Source organism: Ahaetulla prasina, chromosome 5 (assembly GCF_028640845.1).
Source record: "Ahaetulla prasina isolate Xishuangbanna chromosome 5, ASM2864084v1, whole genome shotgun sequence".
Classification (NCBI taxonomy): Eukaryota; Metazoa; Chordata; class Lepidosauria; order Squamata; family Colubridae; genus Ahaetulla; species Ahaetulla prasina.
The window spans coordinates 37153082-37180975 of NC_080543.1; the positions used below are offsets into that span (position 1 = coordinate 37153082).

The following is a 27894-nucleotide window of genomic DNA, read 5'->3' on the forward strand; positions in this document are numbered from 1 at the left end:
AGCAAAAAGCAATATATTATGTTTCTAGTGTGTCTCTGTTATAAAGTTTCCCAGTAATTTCCATGCAGTTTTTCTTGTTCCTACCCACTTTCTTAGGAAAACGAAGCTCAGGAAAAGGTGGCAACTCTGATCAGGAAGGATGCTGGAATGAAGAAACTTGGGCATTTTCCTTAAGTGGGACAAGTGGGAACAAAAAGTTAAAAAGAAGTAAGCCAAAGGAAGACATTGTTTTGGGGTAAGTGATATAATAAGTATGTAAGGGTATAAGTTACTTTCAAAATAATTTGGTAATGATTAGAAATGAAATACCTTGTGAAACAGATATCTTGTTCACTTATTGTCTTACTTTTGTCAGTTTCTTTTTCAACTTCAAAAGGAGAGATACAAATAGTAACAAACAAGAGTATAAACACACACACACACACACACACACATATACATATATATATATATATACATACATACGTACATACATATATATATATATATACATACATACGTACATACATATATATATTTAAAATACCCATATTGATTCACAGATAAGCCGATCCTTGATTTTTTAAAAACTAAAATGCCATGAAAAATGCTCACAGATAATTATGAAATAATTCTAATATTTATTTGATTTATCACAGATTAAAATTAAAATAAATAAAAATAAAAATTTTGAGGCTAATCCAAGGTACCTTTTTCATGGCATTTTGATTAAAAATTCAAGGATTAGCTTATCTACAGATAGGTTTATCTGCAAGTATATATGGTACTTACTTTAAAAGTTCAAGACATGGAAAATCATTTGTGTGCAGCTGATACAGATACGTGTAAAACTGCCCTGAACAGGAGCAAATCGTAATATTGCTTGATGGATGGGTTACCACAATTGATTACCTATTCATGGCTAAGGGAATGCAATCATACTGGCCCTGCTAGATCTTTTGGTCACCTTCTATACTATTAAAATAGTACTCAATATCTTCATGGTATATTAAAGTCTACATTATTTTAATCTGTTTGATTTTCTGCTTTCACATCTTTAGCTTAGCAAAGCTGGAAGAAGAATTTGAGAAAAAGTTTAACAGCCTTCCTCAATACAGTCCAATCACATTTGATCGTAAAAATGCCTCTCTACCAAGAAAAAAGAAGAAAGTTGGCAGTTATGCTGTAGACGAAACAAAATCTAACAAAGGTAAGTGCTTACAGCAATGCAAACTCACTTGAAGCCACATTTTAGGTCAGAAGTGCTATTCTTCATTTATGCATGTCAGAATTTTTGCATTCTTTTTCTGTTTTTCCACTGGCAATTCAGAGGGCTAGAAAAGACAGAACTAGAATCCATGACTGTTTTATGTAATATATTTCTGTTTTATAATTTATTACTGATACTTTTCAGACAGACAGTTTGGTGGGGTGGTTAAGGCATCAGGCTAGAAACCAGGAGACTCTAAGCTCTAGTCCTGTCTTGGGCATGAAGCAATGTGGGGTAACCTTGGGCCAGTCACTTTCTCTCAGCCCTAGGAAAAAGGCAATGGTTAGTCACTTTGGAAAAACCATGCCAATAAAACTGCAGTCTCCAAGAATGGGACATAATTGAATGCTGTTCAGTAATGCTGCTGAGTCATAGCTTTCCTACAATACCAATCAACTAGAAACTATATTCCGTCACTCCTTTTCTCATACATATCTAGAATCTTGTTTATATACAAAATGGAGAAAATTGTAAACAAATTGGTTAACGAAGCTATTTTTAATGTTGCTTCAGTATTAAATAAATTGCTTCATATGATATTTAATATGTTACACTACTTTACTGTTACCCAGCTATGTCACCGCAATTTAGTTACTTCTATAATCATGAGGGGTTTTTTTCTCTGCAAGCATAATTGAAAGCATTCTCCTCAGAGAGGAAACCAATTATTTAATGTTATTTAAGTTGAGAAAGCCATATGAAAAATACTGAAAATAAAACAAATTAGTAAATAATTCAACTTGAAGAATTCTAATAAAGGAGCTTGTGTCAAAACAATCCAATTCAGTTGAGGTTAAGTTACATTAAGTTACTATACAGTGGAGTACCCCAAGGGTCTCTTTTAGGCCCAGTACTTCATCAATGACTTGGACGAGGGGATAGATGGGGAACTCTTCAAATTTGCAGATGACACCAAGCTGGCAGGAATAGCCAACACTCCAGAAGATAGGCTCAAGTTACAGAAAGATCTTGACAGACTTGAACGTTGGGTACTATCTAACAAAATGAAATTCAACAGTGAAAAAAGTAAGGTTCTACATTTAGGCCAAAAAAACTAAATGCACAGGTACCGTATATGTGGTACCTTGCTCAATAATAGTAACTGTGAGAGGGATCTTGGAGTCCTAGTGGACAACCATTTAGATATGAGCCAGCAATGTGCAGCAGCTGCCAAAAAAGCCAACACAGTTCTGGGCTGCATAAACAGAGGGATAGAATCAAGTTCACGTGAAGTGTTAATACCACTTTATAATGCCTTGGTAAGGCCACACTTGGAATATTGCATTCAGTTTTGGTCGCCACGACGTAAAAAAGGTGTTGAGACTAGAAAGAGTGCAGAGAAGAGCAACAAAGATGATTAGGGAACTGGAGGCTAAAACATATGAAGAACGGTTGCAGGAACTCAGTATGCCTAGTTTAATGAAAAGAAGGACTAGGGGAGACATGATAGCAGTGTTCCAATATCTTAGGGATTGCCACAAAGAAGAGGGAGTCAAACTATTCTCCAAAGCACCTGAGGGTAGAACAAGAAGCAATGGGTGGAAACGAATCAAGGAGAGAAGCAACCTAGAACTAAGGAGAAATTTCCTGACAGTTAGAACAATTAATCAGTGGAACAACTTGCCTGCAGAAGTTGTAAATGCTCCAACACTGGAAAATTTTTAAGAAAATGTTGGATAACCATTTGTCTGAAATGGTGTAGGGTTTCCTGCCTGGGCAGACGGTTGGACTAGAAGACCTCCAATGTCCCTTCCAACACTGTTGTTGTTGTTGTTGTTACTTTTATTTGCTTTTTATGGGATGAAATAGTGAGTCAACATTTCAAATATTGTTCCTATGAGTCTTTGTCTTACAACCACAATTGTAATCGCTAAGCAGTATTACTGTTCACTGAGTCATGCCCAATTTTATGACTTTTTTGTTGCTAAGCAAATTACCACAATTATTACACTAATCACATAGTAAGTGAATCTGACTTTCTCCATTGAATTTCCTTGTCAGATGCCTTCTGGGAAAATCGCACATTACCAGTCAGAGGACCTCTTATAAGTTACTTTTTCAGTGTCATCAAAATTTTTGATGTCATTAAACAGTCATAAATAGAGGATTACCTGTACTTTGAAAAATCTATCAAAAATGTTATAGAACAATAGCATTGCTAATAAAGTGCACCTTCACAGTTCCAGTGTGCAGATAAAAACTTTGATTCAGTGAAATAACTAAATACTGTAGTGCCTCTTTTAAAACTAGATAGAGTTCTCCTTAGCCTCTTACATTTATTTAGAATTCTTAAAAGATCTGTGTAGAGTATTTTGCTAACTGTCAAGTAGCTTCTCCATTGCAACCTTATTCTAGCACCAATGTGGTGCTAGGGAAAAATAACAGCTCTAACTTCCTTCTAAATATTCCAGAATCTGTGGTAATACAAGAACCTTTGGTTGGAAGTCAGAAGAGAAAAGCAAGGAAAACCAAGATCACACATCTTGTCCGGACAGCAGATGGTCGAGTTTCACCAGCAGGGCAAGGTTTTGGTAAGTAAGTATATGACTGATTTTCTTTGGCTACTACTACAAATTCATTCATTACTCAAATTGTCTGTGAGTTCCAGGAATCATAGAAACAAAAAAGAGAACACAAAAATGTAGATTTGTAAGTTATTAGTTGTTTTAAAAAAAACTGGTACAAGTGAATATATCTTGCGTTATTAGTGTTATACAGTTTCAGAATGAAGTGTTGCGTAAATAATTTTTAAAAAGAGTTTTAAAAATATTTTTAAAATATTTAAGAAAGAACTTGAAAAAAATGCCCTAGCAGTGATGGCAAAGCTTTTCGGCACTGAGTGCCCAAACTGGAACGCACTTGTGCCCCAGAAACTCACAGACCAGCTGGCCTGTGCCTATGCGCGTGCCACTCAGCTAGTCTTTAGGTTTCCAATGTGCTAGTCTTCGCATATGCCGAAGCCTGGAAACCCGAAGTCCAGGTGGCCAGCACACGCATACACAAAGGCCAGCTGGTCTTTGGGTTTCCGGGTCTCCAGCACATACAAAGATCAGCATGTGCATGCCAGAAACCAGCAGGTTTCTGGTTCATGCCCACAAGAGAGGGCTCTGCGTGCCACCTCTGGCCGCTTGCCATAGGTTCACCATCACAGCCCTAGACCGTTCCAAAAATATGCCCTCATATTTTTATCAAAATGTCCAGATTTCTGGTAAAATATTTCTTTAACTGTAATTTTATAGAATTTCTTTTTCCTGGGATTGTTCCAGTATTTTGAAAAGTCTAAAAAGAAATGATCCAACCTGAATTAAGCGAAGTTCTATACCTATTACACCAAGAAAACTATACATAATGAAGCATGTAATCTTTTATGTCTTGTGACTAGATCGTATAGCTACTTAGCACAGAGCAGATTCATCTTGTAGCAACTATATGGTTCCACTGTGGTTCCTTTTCTTCAGTAATAAAATTAATCCAAGGACATTTTGGTAATCTCTTTGATCGCCTTCATCCATTGTATCTATTGTTTTCCTCTTATATTTCCCTCAATCTTGCCGAGCATAATCAGGCATACTAAATTTGTTCTTTCATTATTCTTATAGCACGTATTATGTTGTCTACTTGCTTTAATACTTTCAGTTTGACATGCATGATGCACCTTTTACAATTGGCCATAGTTCCTCAATATTTTCTGCCATTTTATCTATACTTATCCATTATCATGTATAAAATTAATATTTATATACTTCCCTTGATTTTAATATTGTATTTATGATTCTGTCTTTTATTGGATGAATTGTTCTTTTCAGTATTTTTGTCACTTCATACTTTCATTTTAGCTTATGGTATACTTAGTAATCATCTGAGCTAATGTGACCAGTTATATAGTTCATTTAAATTCATATTTCAAAAGTATATGTTTCACTTTTCTTCATAATAATGCTTAAATTACTTAGCAAAAGAATAAAGTACTACATTAAGACTTGTTTAAAATGTGGTACAATGCACACAATTTAAAACATTTTATAAAATACTAAAGACTATAGAAAGTAGCACAATCTCAAGGTAAGTATTAGAAGGACAGAAGTTCTCCTATATTTTCCTTTAGTGGACAGTGAATGGGAAATTGATTCGCTGGATTTGTTTTTATGTTGTATGTCTCCATGTTGATTTGATCATAAAGAGGAAAAAACCCTGAATAAGGCTTTATTTTTTCATCTCAGTGTAAGGAAGATTGGATTCTGTTAAAGCAACCTTTGCTATTTTGCTTCATTTTAGAAGAGAAACCAAAAGGGCAACTGCAGAATACTCTTCAGAGAACATTAAATACAGGGATGGAATGCAGCAAGGAATCCTTGCTAAACAACGATGAAGCTGAAAATCATAATATGACATCAGACATGCCATCTGTATCTGCATTCTTCAGTCTAGCTGCCTTAGCAGAGGTAGCAGCAATGGAAAATGTGCACAGGTAAGTACTAGTTAAAAGGAACTTTGCCTTTTTATATCTGTAGCTCTGCCTAAAATTAAGCACCCAGATCAAGAGATGCTTACTTGAGCCTCGTGAAGCAGTTTAGCTGGACATTTCATATATACAGACATTATTTGATAACTGATGTCATTAATTTCTTTACCATTTTGTTTCCATAAGGAAAAGTATATCTCTCTTTTCCCTGCTACAGCACTTGCAATTCTTAAAAGCCAGTCTGTGTACCTAGAAAGGCCTGGAGTGAGAATGCAGTGGGAAGGTGACATTCTTTTTGCACTAATTGTCTCTTCCAATAGTTAGTTGCATATATTATTTTCTATGAACATTGATATAATAAAATGATATGGGTGTGTATTGTTAAGTCATATTAGTTTAAACTCATACCCTTTTTCAAAAAAGAAAAATGTAGAACTTGCAAAGTTTTACCTGTTTTCTGAACCAAAATATTGAAATGAAAGTTTATGTCTATGTATATTTCTATTTTATGGTCATACATATGTTTGCATACATAAATGTACATTCAGAACTGATCTTGTACTTTTTTTTTGTTTAGCACAAAAGAATGATTTTTAAAAAACAGTACAATTCTGAATGTCCTTTAAACACAAAGATAGCATTTTGAAATGTGATTTGTGTCAGTAATACAATTATGGAACTTAGACCATCAATTTAATTTCAGTCAGTGTTTTATCAAATACTGAGAAGGAGAGGCAGAGGTGATAAACAAAGCGTTCTACTGGCTGTGCTAATAGGTCAGCCAAAGCAACACCTTTGTGTCAACAAAATCATTCAATACTTTTTTATTATTCTTATTTTTGCTTGTTTTTAACTTCCTTTTTGCATTAAACATTGGGGCATTATTTCATTGCATTTTAATTTTCCCCAGAATGGAATTTTGAATAAATGTTTGGGAAATTATTATAATGATATTCAAAATGCATACCTTATCCATGCCAATGGAAATAGGAATGACTGTAAATTATTTGACCACTGTATTAGTGTTAACAATTGTGTTAATGGGGTGAAACCTATTGCATATATATTCAAAACATTCTGTTTTAAATTTAGAATTTGGCTTAAATTCAATTCCCATTTTAAGGGGGGGAAACAAAAAATGGAAAAATAAAATCAAAGTTATGAAAATGGTTTCTTAAAAATATGCCAGCTTTCACAAAGATTTGATGCCCTCCCAAAGTATAGGATTATCATACTCTTTCTATGTACTTACAAATATATATGTATGTGTATATATAAATTCCCAAATCTATTCCGAAAAAAATGCAAATCTTTCTGTTTTTACCATAGTAAGCAAATTGAGAATACAATATTCTTCCAAAAGATGTTATCTGCCAAGCGTATGCATTTACCAGGTTTCTGACAGTTTTGTCCTAGAGACATTGTATGGCTGATTAGAACAATGGAAGGCATCTTCTGGAATGAACTAAATACCAGGGACTCCCAGAGCATGTCTATAGCCAAGGCCAGACCGAAATTAAGACTCTTTCAGGAAACAAGTTTCAATACACGAGAACACAAAATACAGTGTTCAATATAGAAAGCAAATTCTGAATTTATATTTTAGAGCATTTATTCAGTAGAGATATTTAGAGCTTCTGTATTTTAGTATCCTAATACTTGCAACTTAATGTTGAAGATGAAGGTTTCCCTAAAGATACTTCCCAAAAACTTAATCGCTCTGTAGGACCAATTCATGTGAAATATGAGGAAAGAAGTAGAAGTTGAGCATTGTTAGAACAATAAACAATATTGTACACAGTGATTTCTCAGTTTATCCTTTTTCTAGAATACATATAACAGTGAGTGACTCAAATAAATTAGGATCTTTGGTAATGTATGTGTGGTTCTCTGGGAAATTATTATTAAAAAAACCCTAAAGCTCAGCGTTTCATATGCATGGGCTGCCTTGTGATATATGAGAGAGAAACTATGTTAGAAATTTGAACCAGGCTGCCGCGCCCCACCCCCACCCCCACCCCCACATTGATTAGGTTCCTTTAAACTATTGCTAAGGCAACTTAATTGTAATAAAGCTTGCTCTCCTAGCTACCATTATGACATTATTCCCATATTATTCTTTACAGTATTATTTGCACATACCACACATTTTCAAATTGCAGTAGTTGCTTTCCAACAAAAGAAGGAGGAAAACAGAAAGAGTATAGTGAAAAATGTTTCTGTATATGAAAAAAGATTTAAATAAGCATGCAAGGAAAGTAATCTAACACCGTCCTTGTGTGATTGGAATATATTTTATGAATAGTAGACGGAAGATTTACAGTATTTAGTAGCCAACATACTTCTTTCCTTTTCTCAAGATTGGAAACATCCAGGAAAAGAATTCAGCAATTGTTCAAGGGATTCTATGACATGTAGGAGAGCTTCAGCCTTTAGGAAATAAAAGACTTTATAAAAATCCCATTCAGCCTTTGGAAAATTAAAAAAAAAGGTTTGTTGTTTTTGTAAAGGCAATTATGTAAAAATTAAGAACAGGAAATTTCTAACTACAGTGGAATAAATTGGCCTTGATTTTCATATAGCAAAAATTATTCCCAATAACTTGCCCAATCAGTTCAGCTTCCTGATATATTTTTTTTAACAGCACTCTGAGAGTTTTGTTGTTACTGAACTTTTAGGGAAACAGTCTGAAAGAGGAAATAAAAGCTAATAAGCTGTTTTCTAAATACTGCTTCTAGTTGTCTGTATTCTATGTAAATTGTATACTGTAAGACGTATTGTCTAATACATTCACTATTGAAGTGCACAGAAGTGTGCCTTTTCTGTTCTTTCCCTACTAGTGTGGTCACTTCCTTGGTGCATTATTATCACTAAACTGAGGAGTGGGTTTATTAATATGATTAGCAGGAGCTAGTGTGGATGTAATATAAATGTAAAGGCAGATTTCCAGTTATCCCAGTATCCTGTATCTATTTAGTACTGTTCTCTTATTTTTAGAGGGAAAACACGATTTCTAAAATGACAGAAATTACTTGGAAATCAAACTTTTTAGGTCATTGAATCATAAAATGCAATGATTCAAAATGATGTTATCTACTTAAATCTCTTCCCCAATGCAGGAATCCTGTAGTAGAAGCCCTTTTTCTTAATCCCCAATATGTTAACAGTGTTTCATCTGAACGTTGTAGGTGGGGTTTTTTTGCAAGAGATTTCTTTTCTTCAACAAAGCATCTGTAACTCAAAAGTTGTAACATTTTAACAGGTTTACTTTACTCTTACTAGATGATTTAATTGGCACTTTGAATATAATTGATTATACAGTGACATCCTACTTTAACACACTAATTGGAAGAAGGGTTATTTATTAAAGAAAATCTGTTAAATCTAAGAGTAGGACATTGTAGATATTTAGTCATTTGTATGATGACCTAATTACAGAAATGCACAAATTACATCATTTGTGTAATTTACAATTCACATAATATACAAATGATGTAATTTGCATCATGTAGCTTACACAAATGACATAAATCACTTCCTAATTTGCTGCATACAAAAATTCATTGTATCAAACTCAAGTAAAACAAGCTTTTGCTATATTTTAGTGTTCGGGGTTTTAAAAAAGGGTATGTTTTCTGTGTTAACATTACATCTATTCTTCCTTTATAGGAATCAGAGAACAGCAGTTCTTCCCTGTGATGGACAGCCAAAAGAAATGTCTCAGGCTCCAGTGCTTATTTCCTGTGCTGACCAGTGAAGCTCTACCCTTTTGTAAAACATTGTGCTTTACCTAATATTCTAGCCTTGTCTTTACCAATGGATGATAGTCAGTCCATGTGATGAAGAAACTCATAGACTGAAAATGAGTGGTTCATGTTCAGTGTGGCACAGATTTCACTTGTAGCTTGTTCCAGGTCCCTTTAGCTTGAGCCTAAAATGTACTATGAGAGTGATGTTATTTCTCTCTTATGGAACATAAATGAAATATCCTGGAGTTTTGCTTTCTAGTGAAGGTTTTTAAAGTGGTAAATTCACAGTTACATGGAGAAGGCAAACTTTACTGTAGCTCACACAGCACCTGTTCTGTCAAAAGTAGTTCATATGAAGTCTAGCTACCTTAAACAAAAATACAGAGAAAGAAAGAAAGAAAGAAAGGAAGAAAGAAAGAAAGAAAGAAAGAAAGAAAGAAAGAAAGAAAGAAAGAAAGAAAGAAAGAAAGAAAGAAAGAACTGATACACTGCACTAGTTACTAGATAATCTTAGTCCTTTTTACATGAACATTTAAGTTCTCGGATGGTTTATATAATAGGTTATGCCTACATTTATATATTTAAGAGTGAAATTAAGAACCTGTTTGTAGACTCCAAGAACGCATGGGAGGTGTACCATTGTTTGAGGTCTATGTGCGGCCATATGGCCAAGAAGTTCTGCACTTTTCTGAATTTGCCACCAGGGTGATAGAATTTTTGACAAAAAAAATATTGACAGGCTTTATTGTGCTTTTTTTTAAAAAAATTAAGCATAGAATAATGAAGATTTACATTTAAAGGAAAGGTCAGGCATACGGATAAGAGCAGTGCTTACAGATTACTGGTTTGAATTTCAAGCCTTGAAAATTTCATTTATTTTTGGACAGAAATTCAGAATGACTAAGTTTAAAGCAGTGAAATGGAGAAAATACTATTAATATATTGTTCAGAAGTGACCTTAGTACTACTTCACTCTTTTGGGGGAAAATCTTTTCAGTTGACATATACACTGATGAATATATTTTACATTTTATGGACACTGGAATTGTCATAAATACTATGCACAGTCAGCATCAGTTTATGAAGTGCCAGTGGTAGTTTGGGATGGTAAAGTGCTGATTATAGCGTAAGTAGATGATGACTGAGGAATAATGTTACAGAATTTAGGCCATCAAATAGACCATTTTTCAATTTGTGTTATCTTTATTCTGTATTGCATCCTTTCCCCATCTCTACATCTCTTGCCAGAGCAGGTTCTAGGGTTTATATAATTATTATTACTTTATGTTATTTCTTAATTACTTTATATATGTCAGTTTCCTGTCATTCAACACAACATGCAGCATCATCTATACAGATTCTTTTTAAAAAGACACCCTAAATTGGCTGCATGATATGAAATCATTGATAGGTGGTACTTTAATTTTTGTCCAAGGCCCCAAGTACAGTAATACTGCTGTAACATCAAGCAGGGGAATTTGGCATCTGTGTACACGGTTTTCCATCTGTCTAGGGATGCACAAATGGAAGTCTCCTTACACATATGTACAGACCCTGACTGGATCAGGGCAACAATACTCCTAGCGGCAACATTTTATTTTTCATAAGAATTTGACAGGAAATGTACACATTAATACAGGGTACTTCTTCCACAGCACAAGAAATTTCCCTATTTTGATTTGTATCATAGCACAAAGATTTAACCAAATGCTATTGATCAGACCCCAGCAATAATTTTCTATGAGTCTTGTCTCTGGTGGAATTTTGTGGTAGTGTTTTGTTCAGTGAGACCCTTTTATATTAATTAGGTCTCTCTATGAGCGTTTACACAGTGTTATCAGGCCTTCTTCATTTGTATGTGACAAAATTGTTAGAGAATATTGTTTTTTCCCCCTTTTTTTGTAATTGGATTTAACAGCCATACAAAAAGTGACTCTTAAAACTTGCTTGGCTTAGCCTTTTATTATTCTAATCAGTGCATGTCTTTTCAGGGTCTGAACCAGGAACAACAAGAGATCATATACTTTGTAATAATTGATGATAACAAAAATTGTCACTTCAGCCTATGTAAAAAAATCAAAACTCATTCAAAGTTATAAATATTGAAGAAATAGAATAAAAAAACAGTTTCAACAGGCATAAGAAAATAAAAACTTGTTAGAAAATTCAGGTAGAAGAAATTTCCACATGTGGAGCTATTTTAATAGTTCAATTTTGTTAATGTTTTCTAAATTATTTTAACAAAATAGAATGCTGCCATCATGCCATACCGTTGAGCATATATTGTGGTAGCTAAAGGAATATATGACCATGTACTAGCTATGGCTCAAATATGTTAGTAGCTAAAATCCAAATATTTTACGGTGCAGCCTCTTCATCATTACAGTGGGTACTAACATAACACGTTCTACTGAATCCATTAGAATAACTACATTTTGCAAAAGTACATCGTCTGTATTCCATTTTAAATTTCTATGTTGTTCCTAAAATATTTCTTTGTATGAATGGTACCTTTATAAAGAATGCAGAAAAATAGCTTTTTCTAAGTAAATTAATATCTTGATTACCTTTCTTTCCAAAACTTGTTGACTATCCCTTAGACAAGGAAGGGAATGAATATGGGTCAATTTACTGAATACAAGTGTGTTCTGATTCTAATAAACTTTTCTGTAGATATGCTTAATTTTTAAACGATTAGGCACCAAGAGTAGCAGAAATCCTGCAAAGCTTTATAGTTTATTAGGAGCACAGCCCACTTGGAAGATTCTCTGCAGCCATCCTCATTGGAATGTAGGTATTGCACGGCTTCCATTCATTCCAGTGGGGGTTTTGCAGAAGAATAGCCAGATAAATTGTGCCCTGTAGTTTCTTTCTTTTGTTGTTGTTGAATGATGTCTTAATTTTAGAGACTTGCTGAATTTATTAGAATGGGGATCCCTGATTTCAGAAAGGAAGAACATTTGTTAGCACGACAAAATGCAAAACCAACAATGTATTGTTAAATTGCTTTTTTATTTTTTATTGATTTGTGTGGGTTTTTTAAAAGAAATTTCTTTTCTGTGATACGTATTTTCATATATCAGCAATGTCACTATCAAACTTATGTCCATGAATTCATTTTGAGCAAGAAATGTTGCACCTTAACTAGTTCAAAAAACCAAAATATTATGTTCTCTACTTTTTATTCCAGTATGTTGTATTATAGTTTATCAAACCCATTCTAATTTAGCAGTTATCAGTATTTATGCATTTAACAATATCCTCTAGGTCTGAACCTGTATGTGTCTTTTTTCTTTTAGAAACAAAATTTAAATAAGATAAACAACATATTCTCCCCTCCTCTGTGGTCTCTTTCTGAAGATGAGATATTTTCTAAATATAAAATTTAGCACTGCTCAGTTTTCTTTGTGGTAGTTTATTTATTTAGTGATTTTTGATTTCATATACTTCTGAGATATACACATAGTAGCTGATATTGCAAGCATAGATTCAGCTGGGAGGATACTGTAATGTCATTTTCATGTAATTGTGTTAGTACTGTATTAGAGGGTGGGATGGGAAATGAGTTCTGCAAAGTATTTAATATGTGCATTAGATTTTGATTATCCTGTTAGGGTGTTTTCCAGATTCAAGACCAAAACTAATGTAAAATCTTGTGGAGCTTATATCATGCTGTTGTACTTATGACAGTATTTTTCTCTGGATTGTACTGTGATACCAGAAATAGGATATATTTATTTACAAAGATATAGTGTGCTTTTTACTAATACAATATCTGAAAGTTACAAGCAAAGGAGTTCTTTTTTTTCTCACCTGCAATTCAATCTGTGTCATACAAAGCAAACTAAAATATTGCGAATTTCACTATTTTTTCCTAGATAACCTCTGTTGCATAAATGTAGCTGCTAATCACTTATCATTTGTTGACTCTACATATTCACTTGCAAACTCAGAAGAGTTGTATAGTGTGACATCACAAAGATAACATAAATGGGATGAGTGAAGTCTAATATATAAAAAGGAGATGTACCCCTGAGGTCAGCTTTCAAAACAGTCATTGCAGTCATTTAAAAGTTCAATCAGCTTTTAAAAGGCATATACAGTCTTTGCAACTTTATCTTCATATACAGACATACAAGAGTATTAGTTCTCATAGTGTTCAGTACTTCCCAGTAGGAGGAGGAGCAGCATTTATTGAATTTGTACATAAGGAAGGATGGGAATATCTGCATTCCTTCTACAATACCTGGTTTCAAGATGAGGCCAGACACGCACAGAACATTCACATTGATAGGCTTGGAATATTCCATGTACATGGTAACCATTACTGAAGATCTGGAGATACTGGCAGAGTGAGAATAAAAATATAGCATGATATCTGGAGTGAGGAACCGTGCAATAACTTACTTTTGCAGATTATACCCGGAAGAACTAATAGTTCCCTGAATAATGACTGCAAAACTCAAAAATTGAGTTCTTGTAGACAATTATCACTTGATTCTCAGTGGTACATGCTTTTCGATCATCAATGAGACTGGAAAAGCTCTGATCCTTAGTACAAAACTTGGAATGCTTTTTTACCCCCCAAGATCGATTCATGTTCAATAATTATATAAAATATATGCTAAAAGAAACAGTTATGTGATGAGAGTTAATCAAAGCATAAGAATAGGGCATTAGCATCACGTGATTTCACTGTGGGGGGTGGTTGACTTTTGTTTTTGAAGGAAAATTGTAGTAAAGTCTATAATGATAATTGAGTTTGCCTTGTACCAATGTATATTTATGCCTCTCAGCTGCACTGTATTTTACAACTAATTCTGATGCTACCTCTATTAAAACTACTTCAGTTGATTTCATTTATTTTCACAATTCCTCATGAAGTCTTTTCAAGTTAATAAGATGACTACTTGGGACCACATGGAAATACAGCAGTTTTCAGCAATCTTTATGATAATCCTATCATTGTAATATCCATATGGCAGGTATCATAATTTTATCATTAGCTTTTGGTTTACATTTTAAATCCAAAATATAAACAAATATGCGTACCAATATTGCACAAAACATTTGTACTAAATGTTTTTCATAGAAAGTTCTGGACAGTTTTGCTTTTTACATAATGCGCATACATAATGCACCTAAAATGTAAACACACAAAACATACACATGCATTTCTTACACAAAAATATTTGTCATTGTACTATATAGTTTTCTTCTCATAGAAAACGGCCAGTCCATTGATGTACAGAATTTCATAGGCATGAAATTATGTTAGGTTTTCTGATGTCCTCTGTCTCCAATATATAAAATACATTCCATGAGAACTATTATCCTATTCTCTTAGAAATAATCATTCTAACATATGTAGTATAAAATGTGTTATGGTAGATACTTTTTGGTTTCTAAATTCTAACATTCAATAATCCATTTTTTGAAAACCAAAAATATTTCATACATGATAAGTTCCCAGTGCTGAAATCTTCTATTGTTTTATTTCCCCATTTTTTCCTCAAGCAATTCCACTCCGGGTCTTGAGGCAATAATTGAAATGTTTTGATTCAGTAATATAGATGATTAATTGCAACATAATAGTCAGGTACATAGGTTGTGATCTTTTGAATAAAAATATACAACTGCCATAGTTCACAATGGACTGTCAACTATAGTGGTTAAATATTTGTCAAAACATAAATTAATATCTTTTCATCCTATTATTCCAAGGAATTGCTTCCCTGTGAATATCTAATTTGTGTTTTAGTACCAGGTAGCTATTGCCAGCTCACCTGTCTTGGAAGATCAGATCTTTCAATTCATTTCAAATATCGGTTGCAGATCATATTTTTCAAATAAAGATTTTATCAGCCCTTTAAAAGGTCCATATGTGGAGCTACTTTGCCTTTTTATATTAATTCACATCTGCTTTTCTTTGTAAACTAAATCTGGGCATTATCCCAAATGTTTTGTTAAAGAATTATACTAAATGGTCTGTTTAAACTGATTGTAGGTAACCCCTGCAGTCTAAGACATTTAAATCTTTTACTTGAGGCTTTATTTACAGGTGTATACATGTCCTATTTAAAATGTGAACAGTTGTATTTTTACAAAATATCAATGATGTATAGTGGGTTTGTGAAAGGAGCTATCTGCAATTATGTGAGAAAGTCTAATCTTCTATAATGAATGGCTATAATCTTTGCTTAATAGGATTATCAGTCTGCTGGATATATATCACATTTGCCATACCTTTCTTTCTGTTCATTTGTCCTCTCTTAATCTGTGTGCCTGAAAAGAATTCCAATAGATCCTTTTTCATACTTGGATTATTTATGTATGTATTTACTTTAAAAAAACTGATGCAAAATGAAAAACTGTCTCAAGTGTTCAGTTGTATTACATCTTCTTGGTTTTGTGTCATGCAGAAAAACTATAAATCTAACAAATTTCATTTGATATTTAGATATATTAGAGGTAAATATTCCAGAGATTATAATTCATAAAATGTAACATTTTTAAAGCGTTCAAATATATTAACATATCTTCAGCCATTCAGAGTATAAGAAATATGTTCAATTTATGACTTGAAGACAGCAATTAAAAGATTTTTTCTTTATTAATTCAAAGCATTTTAATTAAAAACATATTTTTCTGAAATATTCTCATTGATAAACTTTGTTTAACAAAATTTTTCAAACTTTCAGACCACAGAAAAGAAGTTTTAATTTTTTAAAAAAGTGGAACCTTTGATCAAAAAGCAATGCAATTATTTATTATAAATATACACACCATAGTCTTTTTTAAATGTCAACTGACAAGCCCTGCTTTTTCCAATGTATCTTAGAAAAATTGCTATGGATACCCCTGGGTTTATTCAAATAAACTTCCTGCCCCTTACCGTCTACCAAATCCCATGGAATTATAATGGAATCCTAGGTTTTGCAGAACAGTTTCAAAATCTTGGTATACAACTTGTAGTTATATTGCTGCTTACATATGGCACCATTCATTCCTAAAAACTTTTTTTCCTTACTTTGGATACCCCATACTTAGAATATATTCATGAATATTTATTTTTATTTCATATTTCTAAACTATCCATCACCTTCAAGCAGGGACCAAGATGGTATATAATAAATCATTGAAATATACAGCAGTGTATAAAAATTAAAATAGTAAAGTTCAAATTTAAGATGTTTTTAAAATTATAATTTTTTTGAAGTTAACATTTTTTTAAGGAGGCAAGAAAAGATAACCCTGTAAAAGTTGGTTAACCAGAGCAAAGGAGAGCTTTCATAGCACTAATGCCATGACTGCCCACTCCTTTGGGTTCCCCACATAAGGCCGCCGAGCCGTGTTTTAACCCCTTTTTGTAAGGCTAGGAGAGCTGGTATCTCTGAGAGAAGAATATTCCATATGGCAGAGGAAACCGCAGAGAAGGCTCTCTGCTTTAATTGATAGCGTTTGCAACATATCTCCCCTGCCTGGCCAGGTGGGATGGACTGATGTAATGAAATAAAGCCCATTCCATCTGTAGCCTGGCCCTATGCTGTGTAGGGCTTTGTAGTTCATAACCAACATCTAAAATTGGATCCAGAAGCAAACTGGTAGTCCATGCAGTTTGCAGAGCAAATGTGTTTCCCTTCTTTGGGCACCTAGTGTAGGTCATGGGGTTGCACTTTGGGTCAGCTGAAGTTTCCGGATACTTTTCAAGGGTAACCCCTTGTAGAGCTCATTGCAGTAATCCAAATGAGATGACCAGGGCACGAGTGCCGAATGGACAGCCTCTCTTCTCTAGGAAAGGGCGCAACTGGCGCACAACACCAATACTACAATTCAACAACTAATTTTACCATATTTTCCCACCTGATCAGCATTCAGCCAAAAGCAATAGTATAAATCAGAAAAAAAAAGTCATACTACTGCACTTCCAGAATTCACATGTACTGCATTCTCTCAGGAAATGACAATGACACAATAATCATGCAGCTAATGAAACATGTCAGAACACCCTTTCCAGCTAGACAGCCTCCAGATGGATACTTTGGATTTGTCACTCAAAATTTCCAGCCATCATCACCATCAAATTCCAACTTAGCTCTAGGACACAATGCTAAATAAAGTACCTTGGAGCATTGTTACTCTGCTTCTTTTGTAAGAATTCCTGCAGCAAATTGGATCATCTCATGCCAAAGTTTTAGTTACCTCTGACTGAATGTTGTTGTTTTTTTAAAAAAAATACTAAATTTATCAGTCTTTTTTTAAAAAAACTTCTTTTTGTACCAAGTAAAGACATTAAGGTCAATAATAGATTTAATAGTAACTTGAAAAGTAATCAGTTGCTTGGAAATAAATGAGACAGATTTGTTGTGCAAGATATACTGTGCTAAGTGTGGCTAGTGTGACACCCTTTCCTAACATCTAGGAGTTAAACTGTTAATTTGAGTAGCAGAGGGGAGAGCACAATATCTTTAACCTTTTGCTGCCTTCCAGTATTCCAGTCAAGTTAGGGAATATGCATGCATATAATCTGGATTTTGATACAGATCAGTTCTGTGCTTATATTTTAGTAAAAGGCTGCTAGCTACATCTTTAAAATAACATATAATTTGGCTCTTTGTTTAGATGTGTGGGTGGGAAAGTATCATCCACGTAACTTGAAAAAGAAAAATACAGCTGGATAAAGAAATATAAGAACTTAGGACTCAAATTAATCACCAAAATCTTTGCACCTGAAAATGGGACTGTATTTAGGATCAAAATGGCTTTATGACTAAATTCTATTCTATTATGTTTTGGATGCTTTCAGTTGCAGACATGTTGGAAGAAAAAAAGAGAGAGGATACTTTCCTTAGTATTTACTAATATGTAATTCTACTTATTTTAAAATTATCCTGATGCAAAGAAAAGTTGCTCATCAAAACTATGAACATGTTGACATTTATCATTAACAAGTGTTTCATTTTGATCTGAATGTGTATATTTATTTTTATGGTAGTGAAGTGAATTAGAGTATGAGAACTGACAACAATTCTGTACAATCTATTGTGTGAAGGCAACAATTACTCTGTAAATCAATAGTGTGAAACCTGCAATACATTAGCATCAAATGCTCCTAAAAAAACAAACACATTAATGATGAATCGGATTTCCTGCTCTTTAACACACATATTTAAAAACAAATGCTATTAAAATTAACTTCTTGTACCAATGTTACAATAGGCTACAAAATGAGAAACAAATATATATCCATTCAGATGAGTAGAAGCATTCAGAAAAAACAGCCCAATGCCTGCTTAAAACAAATTACGAAACATGTGGCTCCTTCCATACTTGGTGCCAACTATGAGCAAAAGAAGGAAATATATACTAAATCAGTGATGGCAAACCTTTTGGGTTTGGCATGTTAAACATTGGGAAAATGCTTAACTTGATTCTTCTAGCATGTCACTAACCCTCTGAACAAAAGAGATAATTCTTTATATATTCATTTACTTTAAAATATATAGCACTTAGACTTCTATACCACTCCATAGTGCTTCACAGCATTCTCTGAATGATTTACCAATGTCAACATATTGCCCCCGACAATCTGGCTCCTCATTTTACTGATCTCAGAAGGATAGAAGGCTGAGTCAAACTGGAGCCGGTCAGGATCAAATGCCAAGACTGGGCAGAATTAGTTGCAATACTGCATTTAACCACTGTGCCACCAGTGGCCCTAGCTCCTGAATGTTGGTCAAAAGAGTAAGCAGTAAAGTTATAATCTCTTCTTCGTATATTCAGTAATTGAGTGCTAGGCATTATCTGGATAATGATCCTGCTTGTTTGACAAGTGTATAAAGAATGATTAAGAAAAACTGATAACAAGATTTGCTTGTTTCTATATTGTGTATAGAAATTATGTCTTGAACTTGCAGTCTTTATTATAGGGCTGTTAATTAAGGGGAACTTAATATGTTGCATGGGTTGAAATCTGATAAATAAAAGTTAAAGTGGAATTCTTCAGGAAAACAGCTAACCGTTTCTTTTTTAGACAACACATGGCTTTTACAGTGAGCACAATTTAGAATTGGAGTGCACGTCTAAGATAGCGCTTATTGCAGCATAGGAATGCATTATCTTTAAACAAAGGCAGAGAACTTTAAATTTATCTTGAAAAACATTGTACTCTGCATAATATAATCATCAGGCTAATGTGTTTGGCATCTGCCCCGCCTCAAAAAATATCTCAGCTGAGTTTTTTGATGTTAAAAGAATTGACGTGTTTTGTTGTAGCCAAAGAACTGAAGTGAACCAAGTAGTTAGTGTAGAAACAGCTGTCATGATTTTGATTCTGGGCTCCCAGCAATAATATTCCAACGGCAAGAATATATAGTGCAGAAGGGCAATGCATATTCTAGGAGAACACTGTAGCTTCACCATTAAAAATGTATTTAGCTCATTGCATGATTGTAGTTAACAAATACATTTGTTTGCATATTCTATAAACAAATCAAGTTCTTACTGTGGTTTTAATTACAGCCTAAGCAAGTTTTCTGTAACAAGCTTCAGAACTGTACTGTGCTTTTCTGGCAGATGGTATCTGACTAGAATGCACCAAGTGCATATGAAGTGCCATTTCTTATTGGTATTCAGTTAAAAATTGACTAACACAATATAACTCAATGATCTGGATGCATTTGTTTCTCCAAAAGAGGAAAAATGAAACTGGCAGATTTCAAATATACTTAGTATGAATCCTAGAGCAAAGCAAGATGCTTTGCATGTACTGCTGGGCAGATTTTTTAATGCAAATATTAGGATTTCGGTAGCCATGGCGAGTTTTAACTTTTTTTCCTAAATAATATTTTTTTAGGGAAATCCACTATTGGTATTGATAAAAGATGTCTAGCAATAAAGAAAATGTTTTGAATGTAATAAATTTTGAGCTCAAGACAGATTGTTTTTACTATTAATAAGTATTTTGAATTTGAGGAAAGTATATCCCATAAAAACACACATATCAGAGAGATCCAAAATGTTAACATGCCTAATTGAGGAGGTATTAGAAGCCAATTTAGATATAGGTTGTTCTTGAATTATGACCACCATTCAGCCCAAAATGTCCCTTGCTAAGCAAGACTGTTAAGTGAGTTTTGCCCTATTTTACAGTCTTTCTTGCCACACTTATTAAGTAAGTCACTGCAGTTGTTACGTGGTTGTTCAGTGAAATGGGCTTCCTCATTGACTTTGCTTGTCAGAAAGTAACAAAAATGATCACATGACCCCAGGACAATGCATCCCATCATAAATACATGCCAGTTGCCAAACATCTGAATTTTGATTGCATTATTAGAAGGATGCTGTAAAGGTTGTAAATATGATAAAGTCAAATAAGTTACTTTTTTCAGTGCCATTCATTTAGTAACTTCGAACAGTCACTAAATGAATGGTTGTAAATTGAGGATTAGCTGTAATGAATTAAGATGCAGATAAAAGCAGAAAGTTACAAGATGAAAGTGGGTAACATAGCCAGTGGAAAGAAAAAAAAAGACTATGCAAGAAAAGAGGAGATGAATAAATTGGATAAAGCTATAGTTCTCAAGAAGAAACCGAGATCCTGGCTTGCTGAAAACTGACAATTTCCCTTTTGTTATAAGGAAGATCCTTATTTATTACTGTTAAGAATTATCCATTCAATCTGAAGCCAATATCCCCTTCAGCAATACAGTGTTATGTTATGTTCAGGTGATATGTAGACATCGGGGAACATTGTACAATTATGCTGGAAGTCAGAGCCAATACTAATATAATAATTGGTATTCTAATTAAATATTCTAATAAAAGTTAACTTCTTTCTCATTAATACTGTGCTCCTTTCCATTTTCACCATTCAGTCTACCAGGTTTCATTTTTGAGGAAGTTAATAAATGAGTACAGTTAGTCCCCAAATTACAACCGTATTGGGAACAACTTCTGCCATGAAGGGATATGATTGTTAAGTGAGTCATGCCTGTTTTTATGGGCTTTTTGCTGCAGTCATTAAGCAAATCATGGTTTTAAGTGAAACATGCTGTCATTAAGCAAATCCAGCTAAAAAGTAATTTGAATCTTTTGATTCAATTTGATTTTTATCAAACCATGCTATTGTAACCTCAGCAGTAGGCTTTATCTTTAAAATGTTAAATGTTATTTTTTACATCTATTTCTCTACCTATCAGTTTGTATTTTGATTCTTGAAGGCACACTTCAAAAAGCTACACTTTTTTTAATCAAACTGTTAATAATATAAAAATTTATGTTCCTCTTCTGCTGGAAATTCTGCATTTAAAAAATCATACAGTATGAATATTGCAAAATGCCTATGCATTATACATATGCAAGATTCAATTACAAAGGTTAATCCTTCCATTTCAACTGGAAAAGAGACAGTGCTGTTGCATAATGTGTGCTTGACTTAGCAAAGCTATGGTGACATTGCATGCCAGAAGATGCTTAGTCATAATCTAAATTAAGAGTAGTCAATGTGTACCTTTTTACTAAATTTCAGAGGCTCTTCCTAAATGATAGTTTTCTATCTTTGTTAGGAGTCTCATCTATGCCTTTTTATAAGCTATTGTTTAGAGAAATGTGAGAAGTGTTCAAAAAAGAAAAATACTTTTAAAAAACTCTTATACTTACTTTGAACTCTGATCAACTCATTGCTACTTTCATTCCAGTTTGCTAGGTAGGTTTCAAAAAGATTACCCTGAGATAATGTTAACCTTAAGAGGAAAAGAAGTTAACTGTTCTTGGTCTAGACTAGTGATGGCAAATTTTTTGGGTTTGTCATGTCAACAATTTGAAAAGTATCTACATTGATTTTACTGGTGTGTTACACACACAGACACACGCACACACCCCTTAAAAAAGAAATAAGACTTTACATATTCATTTATTTTTTAAAAAATGTAGTCCAATCCTGTGTGTGATTCCCAGGATTTGCCGTGTGCCAGATAGCTTCTTGTGGTTGATTTCTTTCTATTGATAAAGCCCTTCATCCTACCCAATGCTCTTTCTCTGCCTCTGCAGCCTCAGAAAACTTATCACATGATTTTTGATGGCTGTGGTGGCTGCACAAAAGTACACTCCATTTTTGCACAGTCTCCGAAAATCATGCACGAAGAGGATATGCTTTTGAGAATATTGTTGGGTGTGAGTGAATGCTGGCCTGTCACCCAAAATGTCATGGTGTGTCATAGGTCATAGATTTGCTATCACTGGTCTGGACCATATGTCTTACTATTATTGCTGGAGTCTGCTACTTCAAATTAATAATGCTCATTGATTAAGGAGGGAAAAAGGTGTTGAACAATGTTGGGTGGGTAGGAAAGTATTTTATAGAGAAAGATATTTACTGGGATACCTAAAGTTGTATAATTATGCAGCTGTAGTTTGTGGAAAATTACACACTTATAACACGTAACATATTTTAAACCCGACATTATACATTTCAACCAAAATGAAATAACTTTTAAGACTTCAAGCCTGCAGTCATGCCAATAAAGATACAATTATTAAATTCAGTAGGGATTCTATCTGAATAGACAACTAGAGGGTTTCACTGTAATTCAGCTAAATCTGCCTTTACTTTATGACATTCCAGACTGTAATTAAAAATGAAAATTCTAATTATGTCTTAGACTCAGACTCCTAGCATTCTTATGTTTATTAATCCACTTCTATTGGACATGATACTTGAGTATAAGGGAACTCTAGTTTCATTTAAGAGTCCCTCAGATGTAGTGAAGACAATGCTATGTTAATATGTAATTTTTTTCATTTCTATTTATTGTATTATTATGCCATTATTTTTGTAATGTATCAAGTCTCCTAAAGTGCCTGATAAAACAGTGTGAACAATTGGGAACAAAATTAGAAAAAGATTGAACATACTTCTAGGTTCCTTCTTCCAGAGCAATTGGTAGAACAAGTTGAAGTCCAGCTACAGTCTGGATGATTAAATCTTTGACCTAGAAAAAGCCATTTCCTTTGCTTGTGTTCTTATTGTAATTGCTTTGAAGTATGTCTAGAATTTATGAAGTAGAGAGGATAATAAGCGAAAACAGGTGGAAATATTTGGCTTCAATTTTATTATATATGTACAGTCTCTTTGACCCATTCCAGTCTTTGTTTTGTCTTTAAACAGTCATTTCAAGCTTAAGCCACTTCCGGTAAGATTAAAAATTTTCAGGGTTGGGATAGTTTGATTGCAAAACATACTAAGAATTCATTCCTTTTCAGTAAGTATATACTGTACCAATACTTCAAATACATACAATATTTCATTCTTTGAATTTTAATTTTAATTTAATAGCTTTGGCTACCATTATTTATTGAATCTCATGAGAAAGCAGTTAAGGTTTAAACTTGTCAAATTACAGTTAGTCCTTGACTTACGACCACAATTGAGCCCAAAAGTTATGTTGCTAAGTGAGAAATTTGCTAAATGAGTTTTGTCTCATTTTACAACTTTTCTTGCCACAGTTGTTAAGTGAATCACTGCGGTTGTTAAATTGGTAACATGATTGTTAAGTGAATGTGGCTTCCCCATTGACTTTGGTTCTCAGAAGTTTGCAAAAGGGGATCACCTGACCCCAGGACACTCCAGTGGTCATAATTATGAAACAGTTGCCAAGCATCTGAATTTGGATCGTGATCATGGGGATCCAGCAAAGGTTGTCACGGTGAAAAACGGTCATAAGCAGTGGTGGGATTCAGCCAGTTCGCACCTATTCAGGAGAACCGGTTGTTAACTTTCCAAGCAGTTCGGACAACCGATTGTAGGAAGAAATCTTAGTTTGTTTTTTTCCACTTTACAGGGCTAATCCTGTAAGGAAAGCAGGAAGGAAACATTCTGGTGTTATTTCTAGCCTAATTTTTATTGCCCTGCTTATAGAAACTGCCTCTCTGGTTTACCCTTATTACATTGTAACAGCTAAGGAGAAATGCCCGAGTGACATTGAGTTGGTTACGCCCACACGATCACATGCCCACTGAGCCATGCCTACCCAGCTGGTCATTAGGGCAGAGAACCGGTTGTTAAATTATTTGAATCCCACCACTGGTCATAAGTGATTTTTTCCAGTGCCCTTGTCACTTCGAACGGTCACTAAATGAACTGTTGTAAGTCAAAGACTACCTATATAATTTTCAATCATTAGTTCATAGCATTTAAAACAAAAGCTGGGGCATTGGCTTCACTAGAGTACGGTTCAGCAAATGATCAGGATTTGACAGTATTCTAAGACATATTTTGCTTTTGATACCTTAATGATAGATTAAATCAATGCATCAAATGACTTATAGAAAGAATTACATACAATTTGAAAACTTCTACTTCATTGTTTTCTTACATTGCTGCCATGCTTTGTGCTTATTATCATACCTCCACAGATTTAATACATGCCTATGTATGTTATACTGTACAACATGTATTGCAACATAGCTATGTGTGTAGCTAGACGGTCTGCTAGATTTATGGAAGATGGATAAACATGTCATATTAAAATGACCCCTTGATCTCCCAAAATATTGCAGAGATTAGATTTGTGCTCCTTGTTTAGGCACTGGCTGTAATTTTGAATTGTTCACATTTATAAATTCCTTGAAATTAAACAACATACTCAACAGCTAATCATTGGCCACTTTAGATGTGTTTTCTGCTTTTGCCCCATTCCCACCTCAATTCATATCAATGTTTCTGCATTTTACCTACCATGACTTGACTTGGCTTCCTAAAAGAAATCTGTAATCACTTACTATGGACAAAATTCTGAAATTCTGTGGTTGCTATCAAAAATATGATGCACTATGGATGAAATTATGGATAGCAGCTTTTATGTACTATAGATTGTGCCTCGTATCTCTTTTATATTTCAAAGAAAGCTTGTTCTGAGAAGCTGATCCTAGCGCCAAAAAAGTCAAGACTAACTATAGATAAAGATTAGGCCACCAAACTATCTAAAGGAAAGTCACCCTTTTTCCCCAAAGCCCAAGTATAATCCTGCAAAATGCCACTACGCCAAATACCTTCAATTTCTTCTAAGCTGCCTATTCAACATGTCACATGATCAGGTTTCTTGAAAAAAGAATTTTAAAAAGTATCAGTTACCTTCCACCTGGGAGCAATTGGTGTGTATTACTAGCAGCTCATAATTATTCATTGGGCTATAGAGGCATGAAAACAATTTATCTCTTTGTATTGGAGAGTACAGGATAACAACAAAAGAAAGTTTCATATTTTCAAACTACGGATTAAAGTTATTCAGAGTTCACTGTGTGGAAATGTTATTAGAAATGATTCACAGAATATTTAAATATTGTCTTGTGAATAATGCTTTAATAACTTAAAGCCTTTTGTGGAATGCCATGGGAGATATACTTTTCACAGTACAGTGTTTTGAATAACTAATTTGCATGGCAATTTAAATAAAAAGGTATGTTTGAGCTACATCCCCTCCATAATACTTCCAAACCATAGAAGTCCATTGTGATTCTATTACAATATACCATGCTATGAGTGCTTGTAATTATGACAATATAAATACAAACTGAATGCCTGAAACACTGATTAAAATAAGAGTCATAGAAATATACTCAAAGGATCAAAGACAGATATGACTGTAACGGTCCACAATAAATGTGTATGTTATTTTTAATACTTGTTCTGCAAGCAAAGTCAGAAAGACTGTTTAAAAACTAGCATAAGAACTACAGGAAGTCCGTGCCATTTTAACAAATGTTTATAAGGCTCTGTATGCTTAAAATAATGATCAGCCAACATGGAAAGGCTGTTGATAATGTTCAAGTAAATATTTATACAACAGCCTATTTGGGGTTTTGTAGTTCTCATCTTAGATAGTTTCTGTTTTGCTCTAAAAAAGGTGCCTGTGTATATAATGCATTTGTATCGCTTTCTGCAGAATCCCTTATATACCTTATATATTTGTTATAAGATTAAATCCTGTGTATATTATGGAATACAGAGATTTTACTACTGACAGTGAATACTATAATGCCACTACTGCATAAAGGGATAGTTTTTAATCCCTTCTTTATATTGTGTATAGCTGGTTGCCTGAAGAATTGTAATGTACATATATTTACTCTTCGCAATGATTAATTACAAGATAATAAAATTAATTTTATGTCTGGAAATTAAATTGTGTATTATGTCCTTAGTTTTGCATCAACTGGGGTTAAAGGCACATCACCATCCCCACATTTATTTACAGCCCAATATATAAATATTACTTGCTGCCATTATTGATTTGAGTAAAGGAGGCAGGGCCAAGAACTAAAGGAGAAGCAGCTCCATGGATGTTCTGGAACTTTTAATGTACAGCAATTGAATTGATCAGGCTGGGAAGTGGGTGGGTCTAAATTCCAATGCCTTTGGCAATAGACCAGAAATTTGTCTCTTGTGCAAGAAGTAGGAAAACCCTATTGCTGGAACCAAACGTTGAATGACAGGCAGAAGCTTCACTGTGGGGTGGAAGTACCCTGTTTTCCCCAAAAGAAGACATCCCCTGATAAGCCCAATCAGGTTTTTGAGCACACGGCAATAAAGCCAAGCACTTATTTCAGGGCTCAAAAAAATTTAAGACAGGATCTTATTTTCAGGGAAACATGGTAGGTTGAGGATGATGCCAGGAGTTCATATTTTCAACTAATGTTTAGTGTTGGAACAAAAGTGAAGGGAAAAACGGAAAAAGGCACTGCTGTGTTCTGAAACTCACCTCCCCATTTTCCACTTGAAGTATTCATTCATATTTACTTATTTATTTTGCATTTGTGAGAAGACAGGACCCCTTGTCACCGTCGATCCCCACCACCCGACCACTCACCAAACCAGCCCAGTCCTGACCTCATTAGAACAAAGTCTATTTAAGTCTTTCCATCCATACTGACAATTAAGAGAAATGCATCTCCCACTAGGAAATTAGCTAATTTCAGCAACTCAATCAAAATCATTAGAAGTCCCCTTAAGATATGGAAATCCCTTAGGTATACAGAAGAATTTCCCAGACCTGGACGTATCGTCCAAGATCTTCACCCGGGTACACAAAGGATGAAAGGTGGCCAAAGGAGACAGCACATTCAGGTAAACATTCCTTTCAGAATACCAGAGATTCCACCCATTAATAAACATAAGATCCCTTTCTCTGCAATGGGTTGGTCTAGAAGACTTCCAAGATCTCTTTGAGCCCTGTGATGATATAATTCTCTATGTGCCTGCTACTTGTATCTGTGATGTTAGTTAAGTAGAAAACCAGTTGAAATTATTAAATATGTGGAAAAAACCCCCACTCCTCAGGGTGCTTGACCATTGAGCACCCCTTTTGGGCCATCAAGCCAATTAGAGTTTTCAGTAATTCCTAGAGGGTGGGATCTGTTCCTGTGAGAAACAAAGG

The 27894-nt window shown here is 34.1% G+C and overlaps 1 protein-coding gene across 16 annotated transcripts in view; it reads left to right on the top strand.

Moving 5' to 3' along the window:
* BBX (BBX high mobility group box domain containing) overlaps positions 1-14314 on the top strand; it is a 150224-nt gene extending 135910 nt beyond the window's left edge. For 15 of the 16 annotated variants that reach the window (XM_058185038.1, XM_058185035.1, XM_058185029.1 and 12 more), the window contains 5 exons: positions 97-235; positions 1041-1189; positions 3661-3780; positions 5525-5717; positions 9381-14314. In XM_058185038.1, coding sequence (XP_058041021.1) covers positions 97-235; positions 1041-1189; positions 3661-3780; positions 5525-5717; positions 9381-9468 — 689 coding nt within the window. In that variant the 3' untranslated portion in view covers positions 9469-14314. Of the gene's footprint in view, positions 1-96; positions 236-1040; positions 1190-3660; positions 3785-5524; positions 5718-9380 lie in introns of all 16 variants that reach the window. The other variant, XR_009155329.1, reaches the window with a different exon arrangement.
* The last annotated feature ends 13580 nt before the right edge of the window (positions 14315-27894 follow it).